Source organism: Aquarana catesbeiana, linkage group LG02, assembly GCF_042186555.1.
Source record: "Aquarana catesbeiana isolate 2022-GZ linkage group LG02, ASM4218655v1, whole genome shotgun sequence".
Classification (NCBI taxonomy): domain Eukaryota; kingdom Metazoa; phylum Chordata; class Amphibia; order Anura; family Ranidae; genus Aquarana; species Aquarana catesbeiana.
Window position 1 is genome coordinate 726372726 of NC_133325.1, and position 18000 is coordinate 726390725.

The 18000-nt window shown below is 40.4% G+C and overlaps 1 protein-coding gene across 4 annotated transcripts in view; it reads left to right on the forward strand.

Moving 5' to 3' along the window:
- The window catches only part of ROBO1 (roundabout guidance receptor 1), a 1646584-nt gene that overhangs the window by 1489617 nt on the left and 138967 nt on the right, over nucleotides 1-18000 (forward strand). For all 4 annotated transcript variants that reach the window (XM_073617022.1, XM_073617020.1, XM_073617021.1 and 1 more), the window contains one exon: nucleotides 12844-12968. In XM_073617022.1, coding sequence (XP_073473123.1) covers nucleotides 12844-12968 — 125 coding nt within the window. The remainder of the gene's footprint in view (nucleotides 1-12843; nucleotides 12969-18000) is intronic.

An 18000-nucleotide genomic window follows, 5' to 3' on the forward strand; every position in this document is an offset into this window, starting at 1 on the left:
GCAGATGGACTGAGGACTGTGGAAGAAGGGGAGGATCACAGAAGACAGGATCAAACAGCCTTTTTACACAATGCACAGGCTTAACCCCTTAGGTTCCACAGTGAGTATAACAAGCATGCTTTACTGCATATACAGACTGATTTTACTGTTGTGGGTTTAGTAACACTTTAAGATACAAAACATAGTAACAAAACGATCTGTAATAACTTTTTTTTTTTTTTTTTTTTTTTTTTTGCTACAATGCTTGCTAATATAAAATGCCTTTAGTTATCTAGAGATCTGAAAAACACATGTAAAGAATAATTCAGTGTAAAGGTCTGTTTGACCTTTGCAAAATGAGATTGGCTTTGGCTCTCCTTACCAGCATTAGTACAGCCTTGCACTGTGTTAACCATGGATTAATGTGGAAAGTTTGGAGTTATATTACTGGCATTATATTCCTATGTTACAGTGGCTAAAGCATGGGTGTATTGATTACATCCGAGATAGGGCCACGGTCCAGGTGAGATCACCAAAGTCCCTGTGAACTTTAGACCAGTAGATACAGGCTTAAAATATGGAATCGGACACACAGAGTACCTGCTGATACTTGGTGCAGATAAGTTGTATTGAACGGAATGGCTCAATAAACTCAAACATACAGAAAAGTGTTCTTTAATGCATACTGCGGTTGATGACCCTGCAAATCTTTCATCAGTATCGCTTCTCTTCTATGTTTAGCGATCCCTGCTGGGGTCAACTAAGTGTCTGGATATGGTTTCCTATCTAGAACTTGCATATACACATTTTAATGTTACAACCTTGCAGATACATAGGTTTCAAGTTAGTAGAAGAAGCCTAGACAAGTCTAATAAATGAAAGTCTCTACTATATTGTAGCTCAGACGCAGCAATGTCACTTTGCTATCTCAGACTTCCTTGCTGGCCTGAAAAGATTTATTGTCATGATTTATGAACACACACCTGAAGATCTTCCAGAAGAATCCTGGAAGCTGGGATTATTGGGATTAATGTGCTCTTTTTAAGCCCCACACAGTAAATATGGATAATAACCTTTCTGTGGGAAGAAGACATCTGTGTATTTGCAGGGAGTAGATTATTTTTCCTGGACTTCCGACTGTAATCTATAGTTTTGCTTCAAAGGAGGTTAAGAGCAGTCTATCTTTGAGGTTTAGTGTTTAGTGGGATTTAAACTTTCATCACTTGAATGGTGTTTACTTTTCATATTGATTCCTCATGATAAAAGAGCCATGTAAAGAAGTACACTCTTGACCTGGATGTACGCGGCCTTCACATGCCGCTGCTACCAGTGATCTCTCCTTTCATTCCATTGAAGTTTTAGAAGCAAACACACTGTAAACTGTGCTCTGTTGATATCTTCTTTCTATAGATAGATATACTGTACATGGTATAATGTTTTGCCAAATTTTGCATAGTTTTTTTAAGTGCAGATAGCATAGAAAATGGAATATTACATGCTTTTAAACCCATTATTATTTCTCAGCTATTTATCTACACCAACCATTGACTTAAGAGGGCAGCTAGATTTGCACACATAAGGCAACCCTTTCCAGGTAGAACTGGGGCCATGGTTTTTATGCTTTAGAATGTCCGATCCTTACAGCTGAGCACTGGGTTTTAGGGCAGCTATTCACAGGCAGGAACAGGGTTGGTGTAAGGATTTTTGTCTACCCCTCCCACTACCCCCTCCACAATGGCAGTCCAAGAGCCATTTTTTTTTAGTTTACATGTTTTAAAAATCATTTTTGGTCTGAAGATTACTTAAAACCCCAAAATATTATTTTTATTTTTTTGAAAGCAGACACCCTAGAGAATAAAATGTTGGTAGGTGAAGGTGCTTTTTATCGCCCCACATATCCTGGCGCCCTAAGGAGGCTGCTTAAGATGTCTTATGGTAGCACTGACTCTGGGCAGGAACATAGAGATTAGAAAATGTTTTCACCCTGTATGATCAACTACTTCCTAAAAATAAGAGAGGGGGTGCCAGGACACTCCTATAGATATTATTGTCACATATTACAGCTCAGAATGGCGGAATTAAGTCACTCCTATCTCAGAGGTATCATAGCTGAAGAGCATTACTGGCGAATGGTGGTGGTTCATAGTTGCACAGCGTAATAATCTAGAATTTACCCATGTAGTAGAACTCTAAATGTCCCCAGACTGAAAAATATATAACGGTCATATGAGAATTGTGGGCATTTTAAGGATTTTGAAGTTAGCTTGCAAGCTGTTTGAAGCCCCCCCCCCCAACAGCAAAGTTTGTGTGAGCTTTATTTTGCCTTTGATATCCTTCCAAAAGAAGAATATTTGTGGAATACTCACAGTTGCTGATGTCTTTTTTTTTTCTGCTCATGTTCAGATTTTATTTTTAATTTTTCAACTTGACATTCATGTACATGTCATCATTTTAAACAGTAATAAGGGGTAGACATTTACCAACTTTCTTTTTCTAGGATTTTCAAGTTTTTAAAGCAGATCTCTACTCAAATGTTAACAAACAGCAATGTTACCAGTCTTATGCAATTAATAAATAATAAATGAAGGGCTGAAATACTTAATTATACAGGAGAAATGCCGCACCTGGCTTTTCCTAACACTGTTCACCAAAAGTCTAAGGGCTTTTTCACACGACACATAAAAAAAAATGCATGCGCTCTTTTATAACTGTCTTGTGCTACATTTTAGTGTGCATTGAATTGCATTTTTCAAATACTTTTAATGTGTTTTTTTGTAGAGTTTTTCCACTATTTCCTCATATATCACTCCTTAACACGTTGCAACAAGTTTTAGTGCGTTGCACTGAAACAAAATGAAGCATGTCTACATTTCTCCCCAGTGCACACCATCACAATGTTTTGGTGTGAACTTGGCAAATAGACAGTAGTAGTAATAATGGTGTCAATGCTTTTTAGCTTGTGTTGATCAATGCACTAGGTGTGAATGAGTGAGCTCTAAGGGTCTGGTCATGTGATCTCGGGTGAAAGAAAGGGTTAGTGTCCAGGGGCTTCTCCTATTCACTGAAGGTCATATGACTCATTTTTGGTTATGTCAAAAGAACTAGAGGGCACCTGGAGCTACAATTACTCTAGTAGGGATAATAGTTCAGCCTTTCTTTGCTTATCCACCTTAGCAAGACTGTTGGTATAACATTATGCTAGTGTTTGAGTATAGGTCTACTTTAAGCCCATAGTTGTGGCAAGCTCCATCATCTTTTTTTTAATCATGCTAATTAATGTCTTTTAATCACCCTGTATCAGAGATAATATTGTGGACACAACTTATATCTAAAGCTTAAAAAGTGGTGGGAGATGAATCTATGTGTGAAGAGTATAGCAGAATGATATAAGACCCTAACCAATGTATGCATCAACTTCACCAGTGAGACAAGAAAATGCTGGTATCTCAACATAATCATAGCTATATGGTAGAAATATGACAAATGTGTACACTGTGCATGCAGGAAAGTTTTTCTAAAAATTAAATGTGAAATCCCAGCCTCACAGCCGTGTGAAAACCACATTTTTCCCTCATCGCTGCATGTTTTTATGTAATGAACAGCTGGGAAACAGATACACAGTTTAATATGTGAAACACAATGTTTTGAGAGTTTTTTTTGTCCTTGGGAAGTCTGTTTTAATTTGTCCTTTTTGGCTTTCTTTCTCCAGTGCTTTAAATATTTTACAGTTTTTCATTAGACATGTGTCAGAATTGTCTCTGATGTGTATTATTCACAAGTTGGTTGAATGACTTTCCTTTATGCTGTAGCAGTATGAAAGGTCAACAACCAAAAACATTACTCATATGTAAAATAATATTACATCTCCAGCTGACTGCCATTATTTTAACATAAGTGCACTTTCAAATGTGTTGACATACCAGGTTACATTGATAGCCATAGAACAAACCCTGTTCTGTTATTCTACTTTGTTATTGGTGGTTAGCAAAGTCAATTTTCAGTTCATGCATCACTTCCATCACCATCACTGGCGCAAGAAGCAGAAAAGGCCTGAAATTGTATGGTTCTCAGGGTGATTGAGAGGCTCATGGCACCACAGCTACAAATGTAGCCAGCCAAAATGGTGTAGTAGCTGTATATTCATGTGGGGTAGTCTTGTTGCTTCCTAGTGAAATGATTCCTTATGTGTACTGACAATGCACTACTGCAATGTCTGAAAGTGTGCAGTGCTGAAGTAGGCACCACTACTCATCTGCTCCACCTCTTGTTTGCAAAAAATAGCTTTATCACAATGGTGTGCCTCACTTGTTCTGCTTGCCAGTCCTCCATGACTGGACAAATGAACACCACCAAAAAAATCTAAATTTTTTGGACCCTCTAAGTGGCTAGATTACCTATAATGAGTGTGGCTCTCGATATTTTGGTCATGACTAGATGAGTCTGGGTTAATTAGAAGTATCACTTAAAGTTAGAGTGCGCCCAAAACCTTAATTCTAGTTGAGGGCAGAGAAGGAAGTATAAAAACCTTTGCCAAGTTTTTTTTTATTGCTCTCTGCATCTGTCTTGGGGAGATTTACTCTCACTTTTTGTCTTGGTGGGCATTTTCATGGGGATAGAGAATGAGAGGAAATCCAAAATATTACCATTGTCACTGGAACAGGAGGTGAGGGGAAATCGTCCAATGGGGATGCTTGTTCTATAGACAGCTAAGACCACAATCTCCCCACAATCTGGGGAGATTTCTTCTCATTCCCTGTTGTATATGGAATCAGGCTGAACCACTCCACAAGGTACACAATTAGCAATACAAACCTAGATTGTTTTCCCCTTTCCACTCTCTTGTGATCAGGATGAAGGGTTAAAAAATGAAGGGTCTGCAGACTGACCTAACTTGGGTTGCAGTAGGAATAAATGTGTCCTGTGCTTAATTTATACCCTTGTATGCAGCAGGAGGCTTTATTAAAACACGGTACAAATCAGTAACGTGCAATCACAAAGAGTAAACATTCAGTTCTCTTCTTCAGGGAAGTTGTATTGTATTCATGGCACACCTTGCAAGCTTGCATATGGTTCATATAGGGTGTTGTAGTAAATTGGTGGATGGTGCCACCATGCAATTATAGGCAAATAAGGATCTTAACCAGCACACCTTGGTATAGTGATAATCATATCCTTTATTCAAATGATTGACCTGTTATGCCTTTTGATTTATGTGAACAAAGCCAAGATTATCACTATACCAAGTTTTGCTGGTGAAGATCTGTTCTTCAGTCCTTTTATTGTATTATAATATAATAAATAAACTTTCATAAATGTTTCCAGGCCTGTTTTTGCTGACATTTCTTGAAAGTTAAGCCCCTTACACATGGCAGGTCCAATCAGGTCCGTTTATCAGTTTTCCAGGCAGACCTGATTGAATAGTCCATTCACTCTTATGGACAAGCGGGTGACAATGGACTTGTGTCTGTGAGCGGATCCCCTGCTGATCAGGATGGAGTCCGCCCCGTCTGACAGGGGCCTTGACTGGTGGTCATTTATCATATAGTACATAAAGACATGATGACAAACAATGGCAAACATTTGTGAAAACTGCCCACATTTGATTGCCATTTGATTTCCCCACCACTAAAAACTAAAACAAGGTTTGGGTCGTTATGAAGCACATGTATTCATTTTGCTTTATTTTTAACAGATTAGTTACACGCGGTAAACCTGTGTGCTCTGTTGCCGTATAATTAAATGTTTGTAACAGTTATGCCATTATTTTGTTAATAATTTTCCTGTTTAGTTTGTAGTTTTTATTTTTTTTTTACAAGTGTTCTTTATTTTTTTATTTAATCATCAACTTTACATGCATGCTACTTGTTTTGTTTTTTGTTTTGTTTTTTTATTTATGATTTTACATATTTTCCTTTTATGTTCCTTTTTATTTTTTAGTTCTGTTTGGTAAGTTGGAATTTTATTACTCTTCGTTTTTCATTCATCACATTATCATGACTGAAACAGCCTCCAGCTCCTCCTCATCAATGTTCTCCATTCTCCATTTCTCAACAACCAATCAAAATACTGGTAATTTTAAGACGGTAAAATAAGGTAATACACCCAACACCAATGTGCCAAACCTTCTGACTAACCCATACATATATATATATATATATATATATATATATATATATATATATATATATATATATATATATATATATATATATATATATACTCTCCTAATTTCCCACTGGATGTCATATAACCCATGTGTTTGCATAGTTATTACTGGGCAGAGAATGTCTACTTTCCAGTATGATAAATTCATGAAGCCCATACCTACTTATAAAATTTTATTGATTCTGTTTACATAGACTAAATTGTAGTTTAGTTTTTAGTGTATTAAAATGTAATTTCAGAATTCTGCAAAGTGCATACTAAAATACCTTTCGAGCATAAGCCTAATTTTACCTCAGAAAATAGTCCTTGCCTGGACAAAGTACTTTAAAAAAACAGATAACTTCATTGGAAATATGGTAGATACCTTTGCCGACTAATGAGTCACTGACCCAGTGTAAGGCCTCTTGCACACTGATCTGAAATGAAATGCATTGTTGTCTATGGGACATTGCACACAGCTAAGTAAAGAACAGTAATACAGCATTGAGTATTGAGTGCAGTAATTTACTCGCATGCACGTGTTTACTTGTCTATAAGGCCCCTTGCAGACGGGCGTCATAATTTACTGATGTTTACTTAGGAACTTGTGATGCCTGTGTGTCAGGGGCCTAAGTCTACAACTTCCATTAAAATAATAGCTGGTGATCTTGCCTTGAAGGTCCTTGTTTGGGCGCTTCCTTTTATGGGTTGACAACTGTCTCCCAGCTGTACTTGGGCATTATCATATGCGCACCTGGTGCTGGCACACATTGTACAGGCATGGCTTATTATAGTCAATATTACATAGTTGCTAAGGTTGAATAAACACACCAGTCCATCCAGTTTAACCTGTGCGGGTGTGTTTAAATAGTCCACAGGATCTATGTGTAACCAATGATGGAACATGGCCATGTAGACCTTACCAGGTCCAGGCTATAACATTTTCATTTTTGTTTTTGTTTGTGGCCAATCAGTATGTTTTAGCTTAACCAGGAAAAAAAATATTTTCCTAAAATGCAACGGGAGCTTCATCTGGTCTGCTTCATCTGGTCTGCTACAGCCAAAGCTTGTTTGGCTGTACTTCTCCTGTGGATCACAGAAGTGCAGTTCGTTCTGCACTCCAGTGACCTGTTTTCAGCAGACTGCGGGCTAAAGTCTGCTGTCTGCTGATGTCACAGAGATGGTCCAGGCTCGGGCAAGATTGCGACAATGGAGTCGGGATCCGCCCACATGCCTGGACCGGCACCTGGCTCAGCCTCTCAACTTACCGCTGAGAGCCTGAGTCTGCCACTTCCACCCCCTCCACAGCCCAGTGCTCAAGTGAGAGCAAGGGGGCAGAGCAGAAAGCTGGTGACTGACAGTCAGCAGCTCTCTGCTCGTGGAGCTCTGAGAGCCAAGCGATTGGCGGTGTTTTATCACTCGTTTCTCAGTGTTAGAGGCGCTGGGAGACAGATACAGCATCCAGGTAAGCATGATTCTTAAATTTTAAAAAAAACATACTTATCTTTTAACGGTGAAGGGAGGAGTCTGAACAGTCCCATACCTAGGGAGATTCTCATGTACTGGACTGTAGATTAGTTACTTCTTCAAGTAGTTACGTTTTAACCTCTGCTAATATTTTTGTTTTGGATAATACTGTCTGCAGCTTTTCATTTAAAACACCAATCTGATTTTTAATGAGTCCACAATACTTGAAATAGTCTTAGTGGCACTTGAACACAACCGTAAATTCTGCGCTGAATGCAAATATGTATTCTAGCCTGAAGAATTCCTTGGTGCCTCCAGTTGTACATATTTTGCTTTGCTGAGGGAAAGTTAAATAGCATAGAGGCATATGATTCCACATGGGTGGGCATCAAAGCTGATTTTACAGTGAAATTTACTTTGGGATTTAAAACAGCCATAATGGCTGTGACTAAGTTCTCCTGGCTGGTTCCTTGTTCCACTGTGCTGTTAATTTTCCATGACTATATACTGTGTATGTGAATCTTTTTCCTCTTCCATGTAATTTCTCATCTTAAACTGTCATCTCTTACTGGGCTGTTGCTAAGTAGGCAATACTTCTCTCCTATAAGCATTGTTTGCATTTAAGTGAACCACAAAATCCTAACCCAAACACATTTCAGCAAAAAAAAAAGCAAACTTGCTTGGAATTAAAATCCCACTGGCTATTTATGGGATCCCCATACCTCTAACAGGCATCTACATGTGGCCACTCTTTAGGATCTACATGTGGCCACTCTTGTTTGTCATGTCAGTGGTCAGTGGTGTGCTGAGCATAGTCACAGCACACCTCCCATAAATTTGTATTCATCTTAAAGTCAGCTAAAACTGAAAGCAGCACCCACACTGCATGGATTAACTGCTCAATTTGTCAGGGGAGAATTAAAGCATTTTACTTACCAGATTCTCTGGTCCCCTGGCAGTGCACGCTCCCACATGCTCTGGCGATGGACTGTTCCTGGGCGTCCTCCATGGACAAGGCATCGACCTTTATGAGGTCAGAATAGGGTTGCCACCTCATGCCTTTAAAACCAAACACATATTAATTACACATACTCTGTGGCTGATTAAGGAGGTAATTAAACTCGCTTGGTGCCTTCTCTGCATTAAATTACCCTCAGAACCTGTGTAATTCATATGTGTTTGGGTTTAAAGGAATAATGTGGCAACCCTAGGTCAGAACCTTAGACTGCTAGAGCATTGGGGAGATGCTGCTGAGGGGACCAGTCTAGCAGAGAATTAGGTAAGTAAATATACTTTTCTGTGCCCCCCTAGACTTAAATGAAAAGTTAACCATTGTAATGCGGGCACAGCCCCACATCAAGGGAGAGTTTTCAAGTTTCCTGGAGCTCAGCTTTAAAGCTAAATGGCACAGATAGCAAATTATTCTGGTTGACAACACAATTATTCATTTTGTTTGGTCAAAGTCCAACTCCATCCAAAGGTTTGATTAAGATAGAATAGAAGAGGGTTAGAACTTCTGTCAGTTTTCAATTGATGTCTGTATCCTTGATAGGGAGATTCACTGTCACCTTCGGTCTAGGATAGATGCCAGGCAGAAGAGAAAGCAAGGAAAAATCTCCTCAATGGAGATACCAATAGCAATCAAAATATTTTTTTTTGTTTTGTGTTTTAGCTAGTAAGTAAGGGGTAGAACCTCTGTCAGATTTTTAAAAGAGCACCTAGGTGGAGACAGGCTCCCCCATTAGAGATTACAACTGAGGCACAAGCACAACATAACACAAGTTGTTAATATCTATGTGCTGAAATGTTGGTTAAGAGAAAAGGTGCCAAACGTACATTCAGAGTGCTGTAGGCAATTGGGGAATCATAGCTCCACTGGCCACTGTGCCCAGGGAGAAAGGTAAGGACCAGAAGGAGGAAATACAGGTAGAGGGGGGAATGAGGAGGGAGAAAAGGGATGATGGGGGGAATCCCGCTACATCAGAATGAGCCCTTCAACTCTGTTCAGTCAAATCAAAGGATTGGAGATGAGAAAGGTTAACAAATTCAAATTCAATACAATAAATAGACTCTATGTTGCAACAAAGTTCTGATAGTGATCATGTAAGTGAGTGGTTAGTTCACTTAGTTAGTTAGTCCATTCTCATAATATTATTTAATTCAGCATCCCATTCCCTGATATGCGGAATAGTGGTCAACCTCCAGTGCCTAAGGAGCAGTCCACCAGAAAAGAGAAAATGGAGAAGACTCTTTCTCTGTCAGGTTATTACGGATGTATGTGTCCTCATTAAGAACATTTTCTTTTACTTCCTGTCCAGTCAAAACAGGAAGTAAATGAAAATTCCCCAAGTGAGTACCAATACAGTAGTAAAAAACAGACAGAGGTTCTAAATTATTTTTGTTTTGGCAGGTATTTGGCTTTAAAGTATTATATAGAGACATGCAAAATAATCATCTGCCCCTAGAAAAGAGAAGGCAGAGAAGTCCCTTTCTCTTTCAGGTTTTTATTAATGTCTGTGTCCTCACTAGGGAAATTTCCTTTGACTTCCAGTCCAATGGTTGTCAAAAACAGAAAGTTAATGAAAATCCCCCCAGTGAAGACCCAAACAGCAGAAAAAACATACAAGTTCTAACGTATGCCCATGCTGTCCAAATGTAATAAAATGTTAGTTTTTGGTCAGAATTTGGCTTTAAAGTATCATATAAAGACCTGTAAATCATGCACAAAAATAGGTTAGAAATGGTTACTATTAGATTTTTTATGGATGCAGAAACAATGTCTCTTTTTTTTGGGATAGAGTAGAAATTTGCTGAAACTTCGTGTATTTTATCTCCAGGTGCAGCTGTATATTTCCATAAACATATAACATATGGTTCCCAACATATCCTGTTTACTCTTAGATGAAGTAACCATACAAACTGTATAAACCAGCATAAGAGGAACAAGCTGGTAGAGCTGCTAGAGCTGAAAATACAACTTTGTTCCTTCTGTTCTCAAGCTCCAAGTTCTGTCTTAGGGCTCATTCTCACCAGATGTGTTGTCAGGCATTTTCCTGTATCCTCCAACAGCATGGACATCAGAAAATCTATTATTTGAGTCTGTTTCACCCAATGCATAGTGCTTCATGCTGCACTTTGGGTGCATTGACTTGCAGTTTGTCATTCAATCAGCAGAACTGTCGTTTTGCAAAAAAAAGCATTAATGCAGCGCACAGTGTGACTGTGTTCTCATGTGAACAATTCCTTAAAGGTAATCCTACAACAGAGACCTCTATATTAATAAAAAAATCCTATTAGGCACTCTATGCAAATTGCTGTCAAAGCAGTGTGCAAACATCCTTACTTATATATAGATTTATTTTTATTGTATATATTCCTCTTGTATAACTCCTGCCTAGGTAAGGCATTTTTCAGCCAATTAAAGCAATTATGAGATATGTCCCGTTGGTCACTTTTGCATTTGAGCCTCTAGCAGTTATATGAACTGCTATTGTCACAGCCAAAGTGTCACATTGCATTTATTCAAGTATTGTATATGCTTACTTACATCATTTTTTCATAAACTTTTGTAATTGGCATGCAATGCAACTTGTAAGCAAATCTGACTATATAAGAAGATTCAATTGCTTAGCAGAGCCCCCTTTCTTCTTACACGTCATTGCTCTCTCCTCTTCTGGGAGTGTCTACTTACTCTTTGTGCTGGCCAAGCTCCTTTACCCCTCCTTTCACCTCTGTATATAACCCTTTATGTAGCTGCCAGGGTAGGAGCAAAGAAGAATACTATGTGTTGCCTAAGTGGTTGTCTTACTAAAGGAAACTAGACTGTAGGGATGAGCTGAACACCCCCCCCCCCCCCCCCCCCGGTTCGGTTTGCACCAGAACTTGCGAACAGGCAAAAAATTTGTACGAACACGCAAACACCGTTAAAGTTTATGGGACACAAACATGGAAAATCAAAAGTGCTAATTTTAAAGGCTTATATGCAAGTTATTGCCATAAAAAGTGTTTGGGGATCTGGGTCCTGCCCCAGGGGACATGCATCAATGCAAATAAAAGTTTTAAAAACGGCCGTTTTTTTGGGAGAAGTGATACTAAGGATACTCCCCAGGTATGATATTTAGAGGAATATTTCATTTTTATTGTTTCACTTTAAGCATTATTAAAATCACCACTCCTGAAAAAACAGCCGTTTTTAAAACTTTTTTTTGCATTGATGCATGTCCCCTGGGGCAGGACCCGGGTCCCCAAACACTTTTTATGGCAATAACTTGCATATAAGTCTTTAAAATTAGCACTTTTGGTTTTTCATGTTAGTGTCCCATGGACTTTAACAGCGTTCTGAATGTGGCGCGAATGCTGCATACTGTTTGCTGTTCGGCGAACGGGCGAACACCCGATGTTCGGGGTGAACTTACGTTCGACTCAAACATCGGGCTCATCCCTACTAGACTGTGCACTGTGCAAAGTGCAAATGCACTCTGCAAGAGCAGTTGCTCCAGAGCTTAGTAAATGAGCAGAAGCCCTACTGACTTCCATCATCCAATCATGTGCAAGCAAAAATGCAGTTTATTTTTATTTTCCTTGCACGCTATTGGGTACTCTTTGCAAATTGAAACTTTACCTTATTTACCAAGCTCTGAAGCAACTGCACTTGTAGAGTGCAACTGCACTTTGCAAAGTACACAGTCTATTTGACTTTAGTAAATCAATCCCTAAGTTACAACTCTGAGTTTGCAGGGGTTGCTGACATTACATCCAAGATGGCTGCTCAAATCAGCAGATTTAAGACTTTTGAGTGTCTATCCAAGGGAGGCTTTAACAGGTAAATAACATGCCTAAAATATGTTAAAAGTAATGTTATGGAAACATGTTGAAATGAATGGTCTGGTGACCCAGTCTCTTTAAATTAGTTGATAAGCTGCACTCGTGATCATCCACAGAATGCTTGTCCACACTATGCCAGACAGAAACTTTCTCTTTAAATAAATAGTATTCTGTGCAATTTCCTTACATTGAGCAGCCAAAAATGAACTGATAGATGTCTTCTAGTATAGCTAGGGTTTTCAGAAATCTTCAGGGAGAGTCAGATTCTTTATGAACTGATAGTTGACAGAGGATCACCTTGTCAGCCCATGGAAATATTAGGTTACATAATATTCCCAGATTCCAACAGATGAGGAAGGAGAGGCCCATTCCGTCTCGCACCGGATAATGATAATATTATGAGAGTTTAATTGTATTGTCTTTTTTTAGAACCTCCAAATTTCGTGGTAAAGCCGCGTGATCATGTTGTGGCTTTGGGACGTACGGTCACATTCCAGTGCGAGGCAACAGGAAATCCACAGCCAGCCATCTTTTGGCAGAAGGAGGGTAGCCAGGTACTGTACTGTGTATTTTTATTTTCCCTAGCCAGTTTAAATGTAAACATATTTAATGATATGCAGCTAATAAAAGCATGAACGGATGCACGGATTCTCTGTAGGTGAGCCATCAAGCATGTTCATTCAGTGCTGCAGCTGAAAGGCTGACACAGATGAGCAGCTTGCTAAATTTGGATATCAAGATGGCTTCCATCGAGCTAAGGAATCTGCATACATCATTAACAGCAGCAGATCAATTTATGATCTGACAGGTACAATTTATTGTGCATTCAACGTGTGTTATTCTGAGATAAACAAGGGCTTGATTACATCAGTTAAAGGTCATCCATTTATCATACAGCTTCCAACTGGGTTTCATTACATCAGTGAGTTTCGTACAGTTTCCTGCTAATAGTTTGTCTTTCAAATTAGAGTAAAGCTTATACAACAGAAAAAATAGGCATGATAGAAGTAATGCTATATTTACTCTCCAAAACTTGATTTGTGATACATAATTTTAGCAATGTAAGCAGTGGCAAACTCCTCACAATCTTTGTGTTTTGTTCAGCTTTTTAATTATTTTGGATGTAATTAAAAAAACAAAAAACTGTGATTAAAAAATAAATAAACTGGTCCCCCAGCTGGCTCATGTCAGAATGTGTAAAAAAAAAAAAAAAATGGATCCCTTTAGTGGCACACTGTCACCGCCAGGGCCGGTAAAAGGGGTGGGCGAGAGGGACGGGTGCCCTGGGTGGAGTGTGAGAGGGGGCGGATTTCTCCCCCTCCCTCTGCTCGCTGACTCTGAGCATAATATGAGAGCCGCTCCGACCGATCTGCTCCCTCCCCCTCATTGACAGGGAGGAGCGCGACTTCAGGAGGGATTGAACCAGCAGGGGTGGGGCGGACAAGCCTCCCATTATGTTGGTAGCTGTGAAGAAACAGACTGATTCTCCCGTCCGTAGGACAGGAGAATCAGTCTGTAAATTGTGAGACTGGTGGCTGCAGCTCTGTAGTGTCTGTGACACTTACACAGCCCAGCGAACACATCACCCCCCACCCCCCCCACCCCCCCCCCCCGACGGGAGATCAGGGAGGAATACAGCTCCTCCCACCTCTGCTCCTCCAGTGACTTCCCGCCCCTCCCACACTATCCCCAATGTGCAGATGTATCTAAAGTGAGGGGATGTGTGGGTGGGAAATATGAAAACAGCAGCTGCAGATTCCTCTGTGTGCCAAAGATGCCTGATCATCCAGCCTGGACCTGGGAGAGTCATGTGCACACTGCAGTACACAGTGATCACTGAACTGTCCTTATCTCTATCCCCCATCTGTCTCTCCCCCCCTCATGTTCTTTCAAGACATTTACTAACTTTCACTTTCAGTTAGACAATAGATGGTACAAATTTCTTTCCAGCAACCACAGATTGCAGGGAAGAAATTTACATGATTCCCCTGTCAGCACAATCAGTGCTGACAGCAGAATCCCTTCTGCTGAGCAATTGTATTGTCCAAACAAACAGTGATTATCACTAGCAGATATAGCAACCGCTAGTGATAATCATAAGAATCCGGCAGGCTGGTTGTACCCAATTTGATCGATCAACTTGGTACATTCAGCCTGCCCATTAATGGTTCTAATCTCAGACATTTCTTGCTGAAACAGCTGAGATTTAACCACTTGCTTACTAGGCACTTAAACCCCCCTCCTATGCAGGCCAATTCTCAGCTTTCAGCACTGACGCACTTTGAATGACAATTACGCGGTCATACAACACTGTACATAAATTAAATTTTTATCATTTTTTCCCCACAAATAGAGCTTTCTTTTGGTGGTATTTGATCACCTCTGCGGTTTTTATTTATTGCGCTATAAACAAAAGAAGAGGGACAATTTTGAAAAAACACAATATTTTTTACTTTTTGCTATAATAAATATCCACTTTTTTTTTTTAACAAATTTTTTCCTCAGTTTAGGCCGATGAGTATTCTTCTACATATTTTTGGTAAAAAAAAATTGCGATAAGCGTATATTGATTGGTTTGCGCAAAAGTTATAGCTACAAAATAGGGGATAGATTTATAGCATTTTTATTATTTATTTATTTTTTACTAGTAATGGCGGCGATCTGCAATTTTTATTGTGACTACGATATTGCGGCGGACACATCGGACACTTTTGACACATTTTTGGGACCATTCACATTTATACAGCGATCAATGCTATAAAATTGCATTGATTACTGTGTAAATGTGACTGGCAGGGAAGGGGTTAACACTAGGGGGCGCTCGAGGGGTTAATGTATGACCTAAGGAGGTGATTCTAACTGTGGGGGGAGGGGACTGACTGGGGGAGGTGACCGATCGCTGTTCCTATGTACAAGGGACACGCCATCGGTCTCCTCTCCTCTCTGACAGGACGTGGATCTGTGTTTACATGCACAGATCCACGCTCCTGCTCTGTTACCCGGCAATCGCGGGTGCCCGGCGGACATCGCGGCCGCCGGGCACGCGCACCGGGTCCCGAGTTAACTGCTAAACCACAGACTTGGCTTTCTACTATAGGGTCTTACATGTGTGGCCAAAACACCTGCAGGCAGTGCCATAGACATAAAAAATGCACCTCGGTGTCTTCCCTCTCAACCAAGAAAACATATACCATCAAACAATACATTCATTGCAATTCTAAATTGGTGGTATATGTAATTCAATGCAGTGCCTGCAACCTGCAAAATGTTGGGTTTACTATACGTCCGTTGAGAGTTATGCCGCGTACACACGGTCGGACTTTTCGTCTACAAAAGTCCAACGGACGCTGACGGACTAAAGCTGGCTGGTAATCCGATCGTGTGTGGGCTTCTCCGGACTTTCAACGGACTTTTTTAGCCTCAAATCCGACGGACTTTAGATTTGAAGCATGCTTCAAATCTTTACGTCGTAACTACGACGGACCCCGAAGTCCGCTCGTCTGTATGCTAGTCCGACGGACAAAAAAACGACGCATGCTCATAAGCAAAAACTAAACGGAAGCACTCGGTCTAGTAAAATTAGTGTTCGTATTGTAGGTAGCACATTCATCACGCTGCAAAATCTGTGATCGTTGAATGCAGCGCATTTTATTTCTTCTTTACGAAGGCTCTAAAGAACGAAGGTGTTTTGCTGTTCATAATCAGAGTTCTCCCAAACTGATTTCTGGATTCTTTTTCTCTTTGATCTCATGAATGATATAGTATGCATTTTAAAAACAATGTTTCCATACTAATAATACTTTTTCCCCCTTTTTTTTTTTAGGTTTGTAAAGTTAACACAAAGAACCCATTATTATTTTTTTTTTTTTATAGTGATTATTTTTAGTTTTTAGATAAAGTTAACCCAAAGCACCGTTTTTGGTTACGTAAATTTTTTGATTTTCAAGACTTACCACTTGAACATTATTAACATTAGTAATGTATTTTTGGTGTGTTTTTTTTCAAACTCAATGAGATTGTTGTCCCTTGTTAATTTAACATTGTGTGTAAAATCAATGATTTAAAAGAAAACACATAAAGTCTTTTGCTAAACTCAAAAAAGATCCATTTATTCATGGTCAAAATAAAATAAAGAGGAAGTCAACGCTGGAAAAAGTCGGTGTACCAGAAAATTGGGATCTTGCGGAGTCCATATAAGAGGGAGCACAATCTGGTCCAAGAATCCCAGAGATCAACAGCACCAGCAGATGATCTAGATGTCCCCAGACTGTGGTCCTACAACAGCCTGCGTCTTCTGTCAGACCAGACTGAACCCAGGTCATCATTTTCTTCTCTTCCCTGCAGCCTTTCCTCCACGCTGCCCTGCAGCCTTCCCTGTAGCCTTCTTTTGAGGCTGTGGCTCTGGTGTTTCAGTTGTGGCAGGAGGAGGAGGAGGAGGAGGAGGAGGAGGAGGAGGGGGGGCTGCCTCATGTAGTTGGGTGTTTTGTGTTAGCGTGCCCTGCAGCCCCTTATGGATTGTTTCCCCAAATAGGCGCTCACAAATGAGGCGCTGCTCCCTATTCATCTGAAGAAGCCTGCTGGCTAAGTAGCAGCCATAGGATTCTTCCGCTTCGGGGGGGCTCCTTAAAAAACGGGTGGCCTCTTGCATGAGGCGCAGGGATGCGTCCTGTGTGACCATCCCCTTCCTGGCCCTTTTTTTGGGAAGGTGGAGGGGAGGCACTTGGGATTCGGTCAGGCTCCTACTGGGCCCAGCCACCTCACTTGGCCCAGCCACCTCACTTGGCCCAGCCACCTCACTTGGCCCAGCCACCTCACTGGGAGCAGCCACCTCACTGGGAGCAGCCACCTCCTGCTTGACACTGGGCCCAGCCTCCTCCAGGATGATGGTGAATCCGGCCTCCTCCAGGCTGTCCATGGGCCTGGTCTCCTCCTGCCTGCCACTTTCCCCCCATTCCTCCTGGATGGACTCATCCTGTGTATAAAAAAAGGACAATAGTTTGAGTATATTTTTTTGGGTTCATCAATGACACACAGTTTGCTTCTCATGAATAGCAAATTCAATGTGAATACTTCTCTTTAATAAAAGAGTCTAATCAGACACCATAATTATTTCAAGCAGGTGCCAAACATATTTAGCCACTACTGTCAATTGATATGTATACACAATTTTGAGTGCCAAATTATTTTAGACAATTATAACATCCAGTTAACATCATTAATATTAGTACAGTAAATATTTGTTAAAATAATTTACCTGACTCCAGATGGTCATATCTGGTTCATCCAGGATGGAAGACCCAGCTTGCTCCTCATCAGCCTCTGCTGGGGTGGAGGGAAGGGTGGAGGGAAGGGTTGAAAGTGATGGCCTGGCTTCATTCTGGTCATCCAGAAAACGGAGTTGATTATAGTACCACAGCCTGGGTACATAAACATCATCTGCTGATGCTCCTGATCTCCTTGATTCCTGGATCTTCTTATGCTCCCTCTTATACATGTTCCTCAAGACCCCAATTTTCTTGAGCAATGTCTCCATTGTTGCTTCCGGGATGGTCGCCTGGACAAAGGCCAGAAGTCTCTCCAGCATTG